Source organism: Limanda limanda, chromosome 19, assembly GCF_963576545.1.
Source record: "Limanda limanda chromosome 19, fLimLim1.1, whole genome shotgun sequence".
Classification (NCBI taxonomy): domain Eukaryota; kingdom Metazoa; phylum Chordata; class Actinopteri; order Pleuronectiformes; family Pleuronectidae; genus Limanda; species Limanda limanda.
In genome coordinates this window covers 9,367,006-9,386,817 of record NC_083654.1, presented here as the reverse complement: position 1 = coordinate 9,386,817, position 19,812 = coordinate 9,367,006, and the positions used below count along the sequence as shown (strand labels likewise).

Here is a 19,812-nt window from a genome sequence, read left to right as displayed (position 1 = left end):
CACGTAACTTTGCGTCACTTTTCGATGGAACTTACGACTCACACCTTCATCTATTTTTGAAGGTGCGAGTCCCCGAAGGCCCGCCTCTACATGCCAGCCCCGCCTCTTTCGCTAAACCCTCGATCACGATTGGCTGTGACTAGCGCCACTCACTTTCCGCCCACCGAGCAAGCCACTCCCCCGTTCGCAGCGCGTCGCTGGGTCAGTGGAGCGAGGATCCTGAAGTCCTTCAGCCGCCGTGTGTGTCTCCTCTGCCGGGGACAAGATGCTGTAGCCGTCGCCACGGAACCGTAAGCTTTTACCTTCTCTAACACCCGCGTCTTGTGTGAGTTTGCACCCGTGTTCGTTGTGCTGTTAATGCCTCACTTCCGGGTGGATTCGGCGCCGGCTGGTGTGTGTCTGTGAGCGTTGAAATGAGACACCGCTCTCGATAGAATAGTTAATGGACTTCCTCCTGACATTTAGTGGCTCTGTTAGTGTTAGTGTTTGTGTGTGTGTATGTAGTGGCTCTGTTAGTGTGTGTGTGTGTGTGTGTGTGTGTGTGTGTGTGTGTGTGTGTGTGTGTGTGTGTGTGTGTGTGTGTGTGTGTGTGTGTGTGTGTGTGTGTGTGTGTGTGTGTGTGTGTGTGTGTGTGTGTGTGTGTGTGTGTGTGTGTGTGTGCGCGCGCGTGCGTGCACATGCTTTTTTTACTGTACATGTTCAACATTGAATACCAGGGCTGCGCACACACCTGTGTTTCTCTCTACGTGGAGTTTGTCCCCATCAGACACTGTTCGATTCCTGGTTCCTGCGCTGACATGGCACAAACGTATTCACCCCTTATTCAGTGGGTTCAAATTACACATGGAGATTAAGTTCAAGATGTGATCTTGCTCGTCCGGTTTGATTTAACTCACCCAAAGCTGCTGTCTGCTGAGTGACTTGTAGTAATGGCTGTGGTTTGCATTTTATTTAAACACAGAACGGTGTCCTAGGAGGATAACATGAACTGAGACGTAAATCCACACAAACAGGCAACAATTCATATTTCAGTAGTTTTCTATAAATGTAAATAGAAACAGACCCAATAGATTATTTTGGAGCCGATACTGATCTTTCTGAAATTGATATAGGCAATCATTCCTAAGATGTTGTCATGAAACCGTAATGACAATTAAATGTCATTGAGGCTTTTATATTTAACAGTTTTACTACAAACTTAATATTTTGTATATATGTTTTATTATTATTAGTGATTATAAAACTGCTTTACGACATACAAACTCAATTCATCCCCTTACAATTGTAATAATAATAATAATTGGTGGACTATTGTAACTAACTAAAAACGTATACACACACATACTATATATATATGTGTGTGTGTGTATTCTTTTTAAAATTGGCAATGATTCCTAATATGTCATCATCAAACCATTGTGACAAAGAAATGTGATTGAGCATTTTATAATTTAACACAAGAAAATAAAAACCAATATATATTAAAACATATGTGCACATTCTTCTGCATTATTTATGCTGTAAAATATAAGTTTTCAGATTGGTCCATCAAACACAACGACGATGGTGATTACGTATAGGCTCAAAATGACGGATTTTTATAGGCAGACTGATATATCAGTTGGGCCCTAGATGTAATTTAAATACCTTTGGGTATTGGTCTATAGGTTGAACAAAACAAAGCATTTGAAGGCATAGCTTTGGGGGCTGGAAGTACAATGGAGATTCAATGCACCAAACAGTTTGTCATCATGGAACTATTTGGAAGATTAATCAATTATGAAACGAATCATTGCTCTCATTCATTAATTCACGGAATATAAATGATTGGTTCAGTGCTTTGTGCTTGTCACGTTTTGTTGTGCTGTAAGTAGCACCTCTTAGACCAGACAGGATCAGAGTACGCATGAGTGGTGAGGCAAACACTATCACTGTGCCATTCCCTGTCACATGATTGCCTGTGGGTTCACATTGTCATTCCTGTACCCAGGCTACTGTAAACAAAACTGTGACTGTGAAAAAACTTGTTTTTTTAGGGTGAGGCTTGTGTCCATAAAGCTGTAATGAAGGTAAAGTATGCGTGTATAGGTTTTTTTTCAACTTGACAATTGAAACTAATTGAGGATAAATGCAAGTTTAGTTGCAGAAGTAGGCAGAACAGTAGCAAGAGGAGACCGTCCAGCTATCCAGCCACCAATGTGTTGGTATTCTGCTCTGTTGAAGTGCCCTTTACAAGATGTAGAGAAATCAATACAAGCTCCACAGGGCACTGTTCAAATCTCTCCACCACTTGCACTCTAGTGAGCAAAAGAGGATAGTGCCACAGGCATAAGTTTAAAGTCCCTGGACTGATCACTGTCCAGCCAAAATATGTCTATCTGCTACCACATTTCTGAGCATAAACATCCAACGTGGCCAACGTGACTCAGCGAGTTATCTTTATGTCACTCTACCCTTTTACACAACACCCACTTAAAAGCTGGTAAATACAGAGCACTCCAGCCTTGACTAATACTCCAAGTGGCCACTCTGGGAACAGCAGGCCTGTTATATCTTATGGTTTCATAAGGTTTGAAGATGCCTTACTTCCAGTCAGACTGGCTGGTCGATACAGACACTCATGTGAAATCACATTTCTGCCGGCACAGATTCTATAAATAGTAGCATGTTTTATGCCCTCAGATTTTCCATAAAGAATAAACAATCTAAAATATATTCTTGCCTTCGTTTTTTTGTATCCATAGCAACACGTGATTGAGCAGTTACACAAAGTGTCCCTTGTCTCAGCACGAAAGAGACAGAAATACATCTTTTGTGATGCAGCTTTTCAAAAAATGCCTCGGTCAGGAATCTATGGGCATGCTGGTTTTCAAGCCTCTAGTCTTCTGTTTTCACTTTGAGTGCACTTCAAAATAACTGACAGTTGAATGTCATATTGAGACAGCTTTTACCTCTTTTATCCCTCCCTGATGCTCACATTAGTTTTACTCTGCCTGCATACAGGAAATACAGGCACTGCACAACTTTCAGATGAAATTGTATAAATATCTTCAAACAAGTCAGTGCTATTAACAGCTACACTCTGTCGGAGATGAGGTCAGAGGTCAGATAAGCTCCTGCCACCAACCAATCCAAATCCATATGATCCATCACACAATTTTGTTATCAAATTTGAGTTAAGTTGTATGAAATAACCAGATCATGTTGCCAGATGTGCTTCTATTTAATGCAGGCTCTCGGCCTGATAATCAGTGGATCATGCACAGCTTTAACCCCATAAATCGGTGAAGAAGCTTTACCAGAAGAGTCTGTTCCTTTATTGTAGGGAGAGTCACAGATGGGCCATCTGCGGGGACCTTTTCGCCATCCCAGTCTGCCAGTAACATAATAACGGGAACGATGTACAACTGGGTGGACAGTCAGGTTGACTGCAGTCCTGTGGCTGCAAGAATGTGTATAGTCAGAAAGCAGATGGACTTGCTGTTAAGTCAGCACTTGTGTGCCCAGTCAGTGTTGCCATGTTGCCCTAAGAGACTGTCGCGGAAACAACGGCCGAGGGTTACCTTCATGAAAGCCATGGGGGCTTCTGTAAATATGAACTTAATGTGTTGCCTGTAGCCTTCCTCAACTCAAATAGTAAACTGGATGTTGAATAGGTGTTGCTTGGCGTGTGTATATTTAATGAGCCACAGGAAGTGCAGTGTCGAATTGGTGTGGTTTAGACACAGGATACATTCAATGTTAATAAACTCTGAATCAACAGGCGATCAGAGCTCTGTAACAGTATCGACTGGAATTCATCAATATAAGTGACATTGTCAATCACGCCAACCGTGTGGTCACTACAATGGGCGCATTCACGACAACTGATTCTCCAGTTAGGGTTTTCTGCATACAAAGTGGAGCTTCATCGAACTTTAATAAACAAATGGACAGCCGTTTGTACAACAGCGGAGCCACGACTTCAGGGTTCTAGGGACTGAGTCCTGCAGCCAGTTTTTACTTGCTGCAACTCAATAACTGCATCTCACTTTTACAGTTTCGGAAAGAAAGCTGCAACCAGCGTTAGCCACAGCCAAGTAAACAGGCAAAACAGGCAGGTTTAGAACAAGCACTTGCTTGTGTGTTTGTTGCAGCAAAGCTTTATTTTGTAAGTTGTTTGAGTGGTGGGCCTTTCCAGAAGGCTTGACACTTTGGTTGCTATGAATGAGACAAGTGGAAGAAAAATTCTCCCCCCAGTGTATTCAAAGAAAAGACACACTGGTGTTGTACTATTAATGATTGACTCTCATTACGTAAGACCCAAGGCAAAACCCCTGCCACTTCTAGTCTTACAGTGCAGGAGGCTCAGCGGTGTACGATTTTACAGTAATCACTCAGTCGAGGTAAGTAGGGCACTCGGTGGGATGTTCGGGGACTCTCCTCACAGTTTCATCTGCAGTTTTCACGGCACATCCATGGCAGGATGTATTACAGATTAACACACAGCTTCCACACAAGCTGTTAAGCCAGTGAGACACACAAAGTAGTGACCCTTGAAACAGAAATGTGTGCATCTGTGCTCAGATCATGTTTGAGGCTGTGCTCTGAGGAAATGTTCTGTTGCAAAGTTTGCTGAACATGTTATGTAAAGCGGCGCATGGTGCTGCTGCCCTTACTCACCACTTATTGTGTGTATAATCATGGGTGTATTCTTGGAAGAGTTCAGCCAAGCCTGGAAATTTTCCATTGAGGCCCTGAGCTCTTATAATGTGCCAATCCTGAATGTTTTATGGCGGGATGAGCCTTTTGTCATTTAAAGTCTACGTTAAACACAGATGTGTTCACACAGACGTAACTATGCAGGAGTGATGCGTAATGAATTCCTGAACTTGATTTTTATCTATAAAGCTTCAGACAGCACAGCACTGTAGGCAGGTCACCGCTTGAGAACAACAGCTTGATGAGACAATTCGATCTCCTCGAGTTTATCATTTGAAACTTATTCAAGAAAACGTTGTCTGTCCTTTTAGTCTCTCCAGAGCCGCAAAGTAAGCAAGTATGTGAAATCATCCAACTGCTCCTGTCTGCTTTTAGCCGCGTGTTGCCGGTAGCTAGCTGTGTGTGTTATGGTGTGTCTGGGGTATCGAGGCACGGAGCACATTCTTTCCTGTTGATGACTCATGTTCAGGACTCGGTAATGACTGTAAGCGGAGCCCCTGGGAACACACAAACCTAAACCACCAGAATGTTTGCACCAGATGCATATATCGGCATGCTTAACAATCAACAGTTTACACACATTTGCATGCATGTGGGCACAGACAAAGACCACAGGCATTCCCTTAGTGCGTTAGTCCACCTGACAGGGATGTGCCTGGCTCACATGACCAGTACACGTCCACACAGCCACTTTGACTTCAGTCTTAAAGAGTATCAGCGCACACAGGGAGTGGCTGTAAAACACATATAGGCGCAACATATCGGCCAAATGCATAAAGTACAAGTAGGGGTAGATCATCAATGCTACATCACATGGAGAATGTAAAACTCCCTTCTCACCTTGTATAACACTACAGCTTTGTGATTATGTAGAGGCATTTAAGAAAGCTCTTAGACATGAAAGACATTTTAACCTCAAATGTAAGAAAGGAGGAGGCTGGGGAGGAATTATCTGGTGATAAAGTGAGCCAGCGGTTTAGGTTAGTTAAAGTTAACTTTTTTTGTTGTCTTAGATGTATTAATTTACTAGTTCCACACAAACCGGTGGTAGTTCCATCTGGTCCATACATATGGAAGCAGCCACTGGAGTCATACCTTTTATGATGATATTTCACTGATTGTCTTGTTTTGTATGATACTCTGTATGTTCCAGTGTGAACTGTAGCCTGAATCCTGAAATGTTCCTGTGTTCATGATAAAGGCTTAATGGCCTCTCATGTATTTTTATTTTGGATATTTGTGTCCTGCTTCCTTAAAACAAGGCTGCATTGGACTTTGGGGTTTTTTATATCCACAGTTAGGGTGTGGACAGACACAGTGAGTAAGTGATGCCTCACTGTTTTTATTTGTCAGTTCCTGTGTGCTGCTTCTGTTCTTTTTTTTAAATGTGCTCCCCTAACATCACTGTGTTTTAACCTTTCTCCACAGTGCTGACTGTTGTGGCGTGGCCTTCAAAGGTCAGGGTGATGCTCCTGGTGGCTCCGCTGTGATCTGCGTTACTGCGGTTTCCACAGAAACACAACAACAGTGGGTAGAAGGAGGTGAAGTCGCAAAAAGATGACGTCGCCATCACCCACTCACAGTGACAGCAGCAGCTCCTCCAAACAGGACAGCAACCAGGTGAGTTTGTGGTTCTACATGTGTCGATTTATTTTTGTGTTAATAAAAGTACTTTTCATTTCAGTATTGTTTTTTCCTCTCGCTTCATATCAACTAAATTCACTGTAATGCAGTATCCCTTTGGAAATAAAACAGGTTAGATATTATTAATTTATGTTTGTGGTATTGATCAAACATTTGAAATTCATTAAATTATTAAGAGTTTCTTTCTGTGACACTTAACAGGTAATAGAAGAGCAAACCACACCCTTTATAAAGAGCTTCAAGTTAAAAAACAACAACTGATATTGCAGTAACCACAGTATTGCACCTAAAGGAGACATACTAACTTTCAGGCTCATCATTTTAATTTGTGTTATTACCTGAAAAGGTTTACATGCTCTTATTTTTAAAAAATACATCACTTTCCTCGTACTGTCCATAGCTGTTGCCCCTGTTTTCAGCCTATATCTGAAACACTTAGCGCTGCTCTGATAAAGCCCAGTCTGCTCTGATTGGTCAGCTGGTCTACTCTGTTGTGATTGGTCTGTCACTTCCAGCGCATGTAGGAAATGTGGGCCCCTGATCTCTCTTTACCTAGCTTTGTTAGGGCGCATGCCAGACTAGCCGCTGGGCATGCATTATGCAAATGTCTGGCATTGTGATATCACGATGGTGAAGTGATATGACGATGGCTGTTTAACTTGGCAGTCCTTTTGCATACACAAATAAAACTATAAAACATTAGAAGAAAGAAGCATCATATGTCTCCTCTAAGTGGTGCCTGTGATGATGACAATATTTTTTACTGGTTACAGGTGTTAGGCTATGATATAACCTTGTTATTTGTCTGTCTAACCCATGCAGTAATGAATACCCTTGTATATCTCTCTCCAGGACAGCTGGGAGATTGTGGAGGGGCTCAGAGGGGTTCCTGCCAGCGTGCAGGAGCCCGCCAGGCAGGAGGGTTTCCTGCTCAAGAGGAGGAAGTGGCCCATGAAGGGATGGCATAAGGTCAGTACCTGACCTGTCCACTTATAACCCCAGACAGCAACATGCTACATAACAACACTTTCACCCTGGAACCATCTCATAATGAACTTATTGTCACTCAGCTTTTTAACAGTTTGTGTCAGACAATGAGCTGGAGTTTGCTCACATTCTGAGGTTGCTTATATACTTTTTTGAATATCCTGCACTGTGTTCATCATTTGTAGTTGTGTAACGCCTGGGTCAAATTGCATGTGCAGTGCCTGTGTGTTGCCTAGAATTCTATCCTGCTGTCTTTTTATACCTCCAAGCTATCTCTGCATGTCCTCCCCTTCACCATTATAATCCTCTTTGTTTCCTTCTTTTCATACTTTTGTATTATTATACTGTAACCTTCACTCATCTTCCTTTGAGTGTGCTCATGCATACCTGGAAACTTCTGCCTCACAAAATGTAGTCTTTTTCATTGTAAAACAAAAGTGAGCAAACTGTGCTTGTAAACTATGGTTATTATATCACCTGCTTCATTGCTGCTGTTTTGAAATTTAAAAGGTAAGGTCAAGGGAATGTCGAGTTATTGGTGCAAAACTGCACAATGTCTACGAACCTTTATTTTTACTGGTGTCTTATTGTATAACCAAAGAGTGCAATAAATCTGTTATTCCAGGAAGGCAACAACTGGACAGCTTGTGACTAAATGCTGACTGAGTTTGTTTTCTTCCCACCTAGAGATACTTTGTGTTGGAGAAAGGCATCTTGAAGTATGCAAAGCGTGGAACTGATGTAGGTATCACCTCAAGAGCATAATCTGTTTGTCGATCTTTGATTTTTATTTTCCTATCTTTATTCAAGAACGCGGCCTCTCAGTTTGAGAGGAATTATTGATTTCACATTCAGATCTTGCGATTATGTCACTCAATGCACTGCACTTGTACTCAAACTGTGTGTTTCGCTCAGTTATTTTGTTGCTTAGACAGAGTGCCTGCGCTCCAGCGTCAGCTCTTTTCGCGTTCGGATGTGTTGTTCTCTTTACTTCTTTGAGATTCTTGTAACCGCCCGTATGGGACAACGAGGATGGGACTATTTCGTTGGTCAACAACACACCTGGCATTCCATTGGTTGGAGAATTCTGACAGAAAAAAATCCAAGATCATTACAAATTTTGGCAGGAAATCAATAAGTCCCTCTCTTATTGAAAGACCGTGCTCTTGAGTAATGATGGGGTGAAAAAATCATTCTTGCAAAGACACATGCTAACAAAGTTGTTTTTGCACAGCTGAAGAAGGGAAAGCTTCATGGCTGCATAGATGTCGGCCTGTCTGTCATGTCAATAAAGAAAAAAGCCATGTGCATTGACCTGGACACAGAGGATAACATCTATCACCTAAAGGTATTGTACTGTTTATGAGCAAAGTCTATTTGTTTCAACACCTACTCATGTTTTTCCTTATATTTCCTGCGTCTGCTATGTACAAACACACTCACTGCACTTCTCTCCAAGTGGGCGCTCCTAATTAGACTTTATGGCACCCAGGTGAAGTCTCCGGAGCTGTTTGAGGAGTGGGTGTCAAAACTCCGTCATCACCGCGTGTATCGGCAGAACGAGATTGCCATGTATCCCCATGAGAAGCATCTCTTCCACCCCGGCGCCTCGTCCTCCCCCTCCCTCAGTGACTCTCTGAGAAAAGTAAGTTGTTGCAGTGCTTGTTTGTAGGAAACACTTTTTTCCCCGGCACTCTTAAATTTGATGCACTTGGTATGTGAATTTATCGTCATCCATCTCTCTTTCTCACTCAAACAGAGAGCTACTCTTACCAAGCAGGCGTCAGTCCACCAGGCTAAGATCAGCTCTTGGCTCCATTACTCAGAGGACATGAATAGGTGCTGCAAAGGTTGGTTGCTTTTGTTGTTTTGTCTTTTTTCTTTCTTGCCTTTAAACTGGTCAAAACCCCCCACTAACATCTGGGTTTTCACTCCAGGGTCAAAGGACATTAGACACGGGTCCAGCTCCGGTTTGCAGTGACATGATACCTTGGTTAACGCGCTAATTTCTTCTGGTTTTTATTTAAGCAACTTAAACGCTTATGCTGCACTCTTTCCGGCGCAATCTTGACGCACATTGGACTTCTTGGCGTTGGCATGTTATTAGCGTTGAACATTCATGTACTTATTCCTTTTTACATCTTGGCAACAACGTATTGTGCAAGATGCAGCACCGTTAAGTCTGCAAGGTTAGAGAGCTTTGTGACATCGAACAGGACTCATCAGGGGAAAACTAGAAATAGAAAAGGAGTTAATCAACTTTTTTGGGCAGGTGTAAAAGAGGTATTATTGTCTCCTGAGTTTTTCTTGATCCAGCAAACGTTAAATTTCTATTTTATTCTCCTATCACTGTGCCTGCATTCACCCCCAACTTTAATCTGATAATAATCCTCTTCTCTCTCAGACTTGGAGGACTGCGAATCGTACCTGCTTGAACTCAACCTGCTGCTGAAGAGCATGGAGGTCATCCACCGCACATACTCAGCTCCAGCCATCAGCGCACTACAAGTAAACAAAGACACTCACATGAAGTTGACCATGATTTGAAATGTGGACACATTCTTTGTATTAGTTAAAGCTGATTCCCAATGAAAATGTATTTGCCAACTTTGTTGGTGTAACAGAACGGTCGAGTAATACGCAAAATGTTGATTTTACTTAATCCAATATTTTTGAGTGCTTGTGTCAGTTTTGGAATTCAAATTTTTTCCTACCCCCTAATACATTTTTGGTGGCACCATAGGCATGTACCTATGACATCCCAAAAAAGGAGAAGAGGCCGAGGAGGTGGCGATCCAAAAACAGTGGCAAAGAAACAAAAGCCACACTACAGGTACATGTCCATTTTCATTATTATTATCTCTAGCCAAAGAGATTATGTTTTCACTTTCTTTGTCTGTCTGTTAATTAACAGGATTACACACAAAACTAATCGACTGATTGCCACTAAACTTAATGGAAGGTTGCAGTATGGGTTATGAAAGATCCTGTAAAATGTTGGTGTTTCCAACAGAATTCACTCAATCTATTGCAGTAAAAGGGTGAAAGACAAGTTCTCGTGTCAGAGGTAGAACTGCATTCCATCCAAACTATTAGAACATATCTGACGCCACAGTGTGGGCAGATAACAGGAAACACTCATTTGAAATAGTGAGGGCATTACCCATGGCAGAGGAATGCACTGTGAGCACCCCTCTATTTGATATCAACAAGCATTATAGTGTGAGAATAAAAGCAAAATAATGGTTTTCACTTCACCTTTTTTCTGTGTTTGTCCCCCAGATCCCGAGCTGTATCTCCTCTAATTCCCCTCGTCTTCATGCCTCCAACCCTAATCTGTCCACCACTGAGTCAAATACCCAAGAGGCCTGTCCTGAATCTCCAGACTCTCCTATAGATGCGTCCCGTCTCCAAGTGGACTTCTGCAGGCTGGCAAACAACCGTGAGTCCTTGCCTAAGTCACCACAATATTGCTCAGATTATCTATTTACTTCTAAATAAATGCTTTTTTTTGCTTCTATATGGTGAGATAGTTTCCATGACAACTCTATATAAGTTTTTGTTTCTGTCCCTGGCATTTGCTTCACTCCAGTCCACACCACACTGAAATCAGCCTTCAGTACCTTGGTAGCAGAAAAAGACAGACTGAGGCACACCATCGACATGCAGCCCCCTCAGCCAGTGCAGGTCATGGGCTTAAAGTCTGCTTATACCTCAGTGAGTGACTCCATGATTCAGAACTCTCAAATCTGCAAAATTCCCACCACAATAACAAATTTGACCACATAACTGGTTTTCTCATCATTTAAACAGGAATGTCCAGGCGGCTCCCACTCCTTGGTCCACCAGGCGTCCAATGAGAGCAAAGCATCTATCCCTGAGTCGATATCCGAGTTCTATGATGCTCAGGAGTACCTTCTCTCCTCTTCCTCCTCCGAAAATGAGGTCAGATTCTATTTTGTACCTCCTCCCCCTCCGATACTTCATGTTAACATCTAAATGCAGGGATCTTTTTATTGAATGAGTCTATGAAATGTGAGAAATTGGGGGAAAAAAGGTAATGAGACAACAAGGTGACATATTCTTTAGTCCTACAACTGGGTCTTAACTAAACTCAAATACCTGCATCTAGAAATGTACAGTAAAGTGCCTTTATTTTTTTTCTATTGACTGGAAAGTCAGGGTTTTATGTGTTGTTGTTTTTTTTTGTCTTTTGATCCTGCACTTTGGAAGCTTTCTGACCTTCACCATTGATTTTCTTTTATCTCCAGGCGTCCGACGATGACTCGTACATCAGTGATGTCAGTGACAGTGTCTCCATGGATACCTACAGCAACGAGGGAGGCAGTGAGAGACACAATTCTGGTATATAATACAGTAGCAAGTTGTGTATGTGTGCTTGAGTACAACAGAGTGAAATAAGGGGACCTCATTCTGTCATAAAGGGGCAGGACTGGCCCTCCCCTGTGCGCTTGAATGCGACTGCAAATGAGCCTCTGTGCCTCTGTGGGTCCTATTGTGCTTTCTCAGAGTTTAACACAGTATAAATTATGAATATCTGGAATCAGAGAAATAACTCTCTTGCTGATGGAATGTGCTAAACACTACTACTGCCAACTTCCAGACTCGTTTACAAACTCCGTGCAGTATGTGACGAAACATCTGCGGACATGCATCATTAATTCACTGCTGCAGATGTTGTTTCCTCTATATCTCCTCATTCAACTAGAATATCACTCAGAAGAGTGCAAACCTCCATTCCCTTATGACACCACATTTAAATTCACTAGATACAAATTTTTAGGATGAACACACTCATTGATACCAACCCCACTAAATATTTTAATATGTCATGGTAGAGAAAAGTTATGTTAAAGAAAGGTCCTTGATCCGCCCTCTGATCCGGATCCACACAACATTGTCATGGATTATTTTCTGACCCATACCACATCTCTCCTTAGAGTTTCGTGCCAATTCGTCAACTAGTTTGTCTGTAAACAATCAGACAAACTAAAGTTTTGCGTTTTTTTTCGAGGCTTACGTCAGAGTAATGAGTGACACATTTTTTGTACTGCTTCTCTCGATCCTCATCTTCTTCACCTCAGTGTTGGACATCAGAGACTTTACAACATCAAATATTAGACATTTTGCACATATAAGCATCACCTCTCATGGCATCTCTCACATTTTTCTGTCTCACTCGTTGTTGTTAAAACAGGTCTTCCTTCTTCTTCTCGTCTCATTGTCTCTCCCTCGACATTTCCCTCCTGCAGTCAGCAGCGTGGTGAACCTGAATCGCCGGCGCACCAGGTTGCCCTCCCCGTGTTCCGCCAGCAGCGTGAGCCTGTGGAACATCCTGAGGAACAACATCGGGAAGGACCTGTCCAAGGTGGCCATGCCAGTGCAGCTCAACGAGCCGCTCAACACCCTGCAGAGGCTGTGTGAGGAGCTGGAGTACAGCGAGCTGCTGGACACCGCCAACCAGACGCAGGACCCTTACCAACGGATGGTGAGGGGAAAAGAAAACAAGCATGATAAAGCTGCATCTATAAATCTGCAGAGGGAAGATGGAGCCTTGTAAACATGTACAAATTCTAGCTAAAAACTTGAGTTATTTTGCATACATGTCATTATGCATCTACCATGCATAAACCAGTCTCATGAGCAATATCAGAAACTCTTATGATACCACAAAGAACATTATAAGGTTGGAGCTTGCAAAAGGTAAAGATATTTATTCAGGCCTCTGATCTCCACGTCAGCAGAAGCGCATAGGTAAAAAACAAAACAATGACAGTGCCTGGAGCAAACTATAGATTAGAAATGTTTATTGAGGTCACTGCTCTTCCTCAGGCATCTTTTTAAATGATACTCTGATGTGTGTCTTTTTGCTTCTTGTGCGCTTCTGTTTAAGGTTTTAATAAATCAACAAAATACATTTTCACTAATCTTTTTTTGTTTCTGTGCTTTTTTGGTCCAGAGTATTTATAGTTTATAGTCCAAAAGATAGACCGTCGGCTAAACACACAAAAATATCATATTCACAAGTATCACGCTTCTACATACTTTATAAATACTGTTCACACTACAGAGATGTAGTATAACTTATGCCTTCTCGTTAACAAACACATTTACATGCTTCTATATTGGTGTCAGACCCTCACCGTTCCTCTCTGATTTTCTATACAGGTGTATGTTGCTACTTTTGCAATATCTGCTTATGCATCCAGCTTCCATCGAGCAGGAAGCAAACCCTTTAACCCCGTCCTGGGAGAGACGTACGAGTGTGACAGACCTGATAAGGGCTTCAGGTTCATAGCTGAACAGGTAGAGGTCACAGTTTACATCACACACACACACCCACACTCACACAACACATCATTTACTGCATGGGCATACGAAGAAACACAAGCTTTCAATAAGAAAATTGAGGATTTTCCAGACATTAACTTCAAAAATTGGGGCCAGACAATTTCAGGAGCTTGCCTTTCACATATGAAGAACACAGCAGGAGATTATGCGTGTGAAATAGTTCACAACGGGAAAATTACCGTGATATTCAGGCAAGCATGCAGGAGGGACGACATGACGTTTATATACTGCACAGTGTTTTTGTTTACAGCACATCAACACCAGTGTAATCCCTTATCGTCAAATCCGAAGTTGACATCTTGGTCTGCAACTTATTTGTGTATGGCACCTCTTTTTCATCCTGAGATATTTGTGTTTGTATTTGTGTTCTCTTCCTGCTGTACTCGCACATGGGCCAATTTTCCGGACATTTCAATAGGAGGCGGGCAAGAAGAGTTACAGAAGATGTTCAGGGCAACTGACTTAGACATTTGCACATACTCTGGACAACTTCAGGGAAATGTCTGGACTTCATTGCATGTCTGAAAGCAGCTTTAGTCATTTGAAACACTGGTCTGTTATTCTCAATTTAATCGTCACACCATAGGTTTTCAAACGTCTGACCTATCCATGAAGACCAGCGCCCTGTTCCTGTTTTATGCTTTAAAGCAACTGACAAGACTTGCAACTAAATCCAATCCTACAAATCCTGCACTGACTTGCCAGTCGTCTCTGCGGTGGTCGTGTTTATTTACATTAATTATACTGATCTCTTAAATTGTTTGTATTAATGGTTTAAGGCTGTTGAAAAATGTAACCTTTCCCAGCCTTCACTGATTGATGAATACAGCTTCATGAGCTACAGTGTGTATTGTTTCGGATGAGGTGCCTTTATCTCATCTTGTATCTCTTCTCTGTGTTTCCCAGGTGAGTCATCACCCGCCAGTTTCAGCATGTCACTGTGCTTCAAGGAACTTCACCTTTTGGCAAGGTGAGCATTTCTGGATTAACAACCCATTTTCCCTCTGCTGGGCTTGGATTATATGGAAAATGCCCCAGTGGCGCCGCACCTTTTGTTTCTGAGTGTTCTTTACATGCTAGAGTTACAACTGGTGTTGTGCAAGATTTAAGGAACCTTAATTAAAATGTGGCCTTGGTGTTATCTGTAATTTTCCATTGTGTGATAATTCCAGTATCATCAAACAACATTTTTAGTTTATAGCAAAATCTCTGTGCAGATTATATTCATGAGACCTCATTTGTTAATTCAGAGACTGTGTGTTCAGAAACAACTGAGTAACCAATGATTGTCAGATAAACTACAGCCTGTTGCCTTGTTTGCATTCCTGATTGTGCACATGAATAAAGACGCCGGTTTATAAAAAGACACTGACGTTTGCTGAAGAGACCAAAAAAAAACCTATTGAGGATCTAAATTAAGATAGTATGATGATTTCCATTGTTACAAGAGGTCACCTGCTAATTTGTCTTCCATTCTCGTTCAGATGTCCGATGGAAAAACAAATTCTGGGGTAAATCCATGGAAATTGTTCCCATGGGAACCACACATGTCACACTACCTGCGTAAGTCCTTTACTCCTTTACTTGCTTTCTGTGGTTGTGTTTGCATGTGCTTATATGTGTATACACTCATGTGCTTTCAACATAAGAGTCCAGATCACCATGCACAGTACTAGGAACGAAACATACTTTTTTTTTAGTGGTTAAGTACATGTTATGTGTGATTTCTGCAGCTTTGGGGACCACTATGAATGGAACAAAGTGACGTCCTGCATCCACAACATCCTGAGCGGCCAGCGCTGGATAGAACACTACGGAGAGATGGCAATCAAAAATATCAACAGTGACGCTTGCCAGTGTAAAGTCACATTTGTCAAGGTTAGGAAACACAAATATGTATATAACCGTGCATGTCTGGTGTTCTGTTCTTCCAATCTTAACTTCAGAGAATTTCTACTGTTGTGCTATTGTAGAGACGAACTAAACCTAGTTTGTTTGTTCTGATCAGTCACATGAGCCTGGTATTAGACACTTGATTTTTAGCATCGTCATTCTCTGAGCACATACTTCAGTCTTTTGTAAAAAATAAAAAATAAAAGTACTTCACTTTTTATTCAGTGCTGCCCACTCAAACAGACCTTATATTATCTAGGCACACAGCACCCTCTGCTGGCCAAAAATAGAAAAACAAATAAACAAGAGAAATAAAAACTATTGCACATTACAACTGTAATCCTCAGTGACAGTGACACACGCCGAAATCATCAATAATTTTTTTACATTGTTGTTTTAAAATCTTTCACATTTAGTTTCATCTTTCACGAAGAATTTTTACTTTTTCAGGCAAGATCATGGAGCTCCACAGTGAACGAGATAGAGGCCGTGGTTACTGACTCAAATGGAAAAGTAGTACACTCCCTTTTTGGAAAATGGCACGAGTCTGTGTTTAAAGGAGACCCCCCTTCTGCCACATGCATCTGGAGAGCAAGTGAGTGATTGGTCCCTGGAACTGTCAGTCAAGCAGCTTTTACACGACAGCAGTTCAATCGAAAAACACAACTACAGTTGACATGACAGCTGCTAATTTGTGTGTGTGTGTGCATGTAGACCCCATGCCCGTGGACCAGGAGCAGTACTATGGCTTTACCCAGTTTGCAGTGGAGCTGAATGAGTTGGTCTCCACCCTGAGACCTCTGCTGCCCCCTACAGACACACGCCTCAGGCCGGACCAGAGGTTGGCACTGTCTACAATTCTGTTTGTCCATCCACAAACATTATCTCTAACCTTTATTGAAACTTAATACTAAATTACTTTTGTTACTGTTATCGTATTATTCTAATGACCTGTGCAGATGACCCTGTAGCGTTAATTGATTTAAAGCTACCAAAACTGTCAACTTTTTTACATAAAAAGTGTTTAGGACGTAAACATTTGGATTTCATATCGGTTTGTTTTATTTTTAATTGTGAGGCATTTTTTTGGCCATTACAGCAGACTTGACAAAGTGACAAGGATGTGATGAATTCATGGGAATTGGTAGGGAATTGGATGAATGTGCTTTAAATATGAATTTCCTGACATGGTAAATATATTGTGACGGGGAGAGGGAGAACAGCTGCTACTATCAATAAGACAGAGAGATTTCCTGTTTTTGCATTTGGTGAAATGGTTTTGTAAATTATGGTGATGCTCTGATAAGACCAAATTTCTCCTGTTCCTCATCGTCACTCTGTCTCTTTCGTCCAGGCTGCTGGAGGAGGGGAACCCAGAAGCGGCTGAGGAGCAGAAACAGAGGATAGAGCAGCTCCAGAGAGAGAGGAGGAAAGTGCTGCAGGACAACAACATGACACACCAGCCGCGCTTTTTCAAGTATGCTGCTCGTTTCTTGTTTGTGCATGAGTCTGTGTGTGCAGTCAGACACAGTGTGTGCATGTGTGAACCTAACAGATGCTCTGCTCATCATCACATGTATGTTACACCAAGAAAACACTAAATACGATCCTCCCTTACTGTCCTTAATGTTTTTAAATGTCTGTTCTATGCAAGTGAAGTCGACACAGAAAGTCATGAAGATTTTCTGTGCAATAGATTCTTGTCTGGATTAGCCAAGAGGCTATTATGTACATTTAAAGACACAAAAATGTTGATAATATCTTTTTAGATGTGCAAGTTAATATCAATATTTATGTATAAAATAATATGTAGGTAAAATTAGTATCAGTGGTGTGTAACTGTGCATTGTGTAGAACATTGTGTGTGTGTGTGTGTGCGTGTGTGTGTGAAATACAAGAATTGTGCTTCATAAAGGCAAACATTTTACCATTTAATATTATTCTAGAATCTGATAAATTCTTTCAAAGCAACACTATGTAAATTTTCATGAGCAACAGCGCTGCCTGCAGCAACATACATATTTGGTATTGATAATATAACCACTGTGCTATTATAAGAAGAAATAATGAAAATCTTGAAAACAACAAAAAAAAAGAACAGTGAATGCATAAATAAGAAGAAAAAAAGAGAGAGGGACTAAAAAGTGTAGTTATACTTATCATCTTGTAGCCACCAATATTTTTTTATAATAGCTAATACTATTATCATTACCATGACCAATGATTATGAACATCAGTCAGTTCCACGCTTTCCACAGGAGATCGTACCCACTCACATTACATAGAGCAACAAGAGTAGTTCAGGAGGAGGATGGGAATGAAAATCATGCATTAAAACAACATTTGAAAATGTGTTGATCAGGTTGATTTTCTTGCTGTGTTGACAGGAAGTCTAAGGACGACCTGTGGGTGAGCAGCAACTCGTACTGGGAGCAGCGTAGAGACCCTGGCTTCAGCAAAATTGACTTTCCTGTGTTGTGGTAACCTCTGGATACAATCAATCGTCTCCACTACAACTTATCACAGAGAGGGAAGTGTAAAACTGAACTGAAACCTGCCTTCAACTGTCCTGACTTGGTCAACATGAATTAATCCATGTCATAGTAACCCAACCTAAGATGGACTTCCTGCTTCCAGTTTCAGGGCAGAGCAGAGCTTGTAGAACTTGTGTTTCACATTTCACCTTCCCCTCTTATCATCATGACTGTAATTTACACAGTGTCTGTTTAGACTATATATTCATATCATTATCGTCTGTTGCATCTCAGCATTTACCAAAGTGCCTTTTATTGCAGGGCTGCACTCAAATCAGCTGCTTTAGCAGTTATGCAAAAACACTTTTATTTAGAGACTTTAGATGATCGCAGTGTACAGTTTGTGGACTTCAGAGGAAAGGAACAGGTTTGTATTTCAGCTTTGAATTCTCATAGAGGGACTTCAGCCTGATTTCAGAGTGCTGCCTTGTAGAAATCAGTCTTGACTGTCAGGACTGGGGATACAGTTTTGTACTGATGTGACAAAAGCAATAATACTTCATGTTAAAAGTGGAAAATAAACTGTTCAATGGACAGCCAAGTTATGTTTGTTATTACTTTTTACACTTTCTTCTTTTTTTAACTCGGTTTTGGGTCAGGATGAGCTTCAGCTTGTTACACATTCCTCACACAGTGTAATAATTATTTTCACCTAAACACAGGTCAAACAAAATAGGTGTGTTGAAAATCTGCTCAAGCTCTTGTGTGGCACCATCGAGAATGATTCCTGTCCAAAAGCATCTGCTCTTATTACAAGAGTAAAGAGTGTACGTTCTCATTTCCTCAGTCACGTGTCTAGGATAACAGGAAAAACTACAGAACCAATTTCCTTGAAACTTATATAAGGATGAGACATGTGCCAAGAAAGAACTTGTTAGCTTTTGGTGTGGAACTGGACAAAGGGTTCGTCTCAGGAATGTTTTTATCACATTCTTTAACATTGCAAGATAGGCAGTCTTAAATAATATATAAAGTTCACCAATGTCCCAGGGGATAATACATTTTAAAAATCTGGCTTATTTAGAGGATATATGTTTACATGTATAATTTGGTGCAGCTTGATTGAATTTGCTGTGGCCTGGAGGTATACACTCTACTGAGTGCCGTTCCAGTTGTCTTTGTCTGTTGCACACAGTCCTCATTCGCCTACAAATGTGTGTACGTATGATTGAAGGACGTCATTTGAAAAACGAAATGGTGACTTTTTTGATAAATGTCTTTACCCTGGACATCTTTTTTGTGCGGTTCTTCTTTGAACTTGATTATACACGTATATACACAAATGTTTAAGTGGTGAACCTTCACTTCCAATCTGTGCGAGCAAGGAGGCAAATAAAACATTTGCTTCCTGTGGCGAGCCAAATCGCAGCTTAGCTTCGCATGGAGTTTATGACCGTGCCGTTACACATGAGAAGGGTCCCGTTCCACAAAAGCTGCACGGTCACCATACTGGTTAACCAAGATGTTAAATTTCACAATTCCAGTGCTGAATTCTTTATTCAAGGATTTTCTGTCGAAAAGCTGCAGCTACTAAACTATGTTTTAAAGTACTGTACCATGACTGAGGGTTACTCTTGAGCAGCAAACAAATATTGACATGTTTCCAGTAACTGTCTAGTTATTAAAAGTTGTGTCTGAATTGAAATGTATTTACTTTATAGTTGTTACTACACAGCTAATG

At 41.3% G+C, this 19,812-nt stretch overlaps 1 protein-coding gene across 1 annotated transcript; it reads left to right on the top strand.

The window, feature by feature from the left end:
- The first annotated feature begins 193 nt into the window (after positions 1-193).
- LOC133025823 (oxysterol-binding protein-related protein 3-like) lies at positions 194-18,672 on the top strand. The gene is made up of 22 exons (XM_061092583.1): positions 194-290; positions 6,130-6,321; positions 7,198-7,314; positions 8,020-8,073; positions 8,567-8,680; positions 8,825-8,977; positions 9,092-9,182; positions 9,737-9,840; positions 10,076-10,165; positions 10,615-10,774; positions 10,925-11,049; positions 11,146-11,277; positions 11,604-11,697; positions 12,606-12,841; positions 13,522-13,659; positions 14,611-14,674; positions 15,189-15,267; positions 15,438-15,582; positions 16,048-16,192; positions 16,312-16,438; positions 16,952-17,074; positions 17,985-18,672. The coding sequence occupies exons 2-22, from the start codon at positions 6,259-6,261 to the stop codon at positions 18,079-18,081; spliced, it is 2,451 nt and encodes an 816-aa protein (XP_060948566.1). The 5' UTR covers positions 194-290; positions 6,130-6,258; the 3' UTR covers positions 18,082-18,672.
- The last annotated feature ends 1,140 nt before the right edge of the window (positions 18,673-19,812 follow it).

Bases quoted from the DNA above. Each gene is read 5' to 3' on its own strand.
- LOC133025823 (XM_061092583.1), top strand. From the start codon at position 6,259: ATGACGTCGCCATCACCCACTCACAGTGACAGCAGCAGCTCCTCCAAA. The intron at 11,278-11,603 runs GTCAGATTCTAT...TTTTATCTCCAG, and splicing joins CTTCCTCCTCCGAAAATGAG to GCGTCCGACGATGACTCGTA. The intron at 13,660-14,610 runs GTAGAGGTCACA...TGTGTTTCCCAG, and splicing joins TCAGGTTCATAGCTGAACAG to GTGAGTCATCACCCGCCAGT.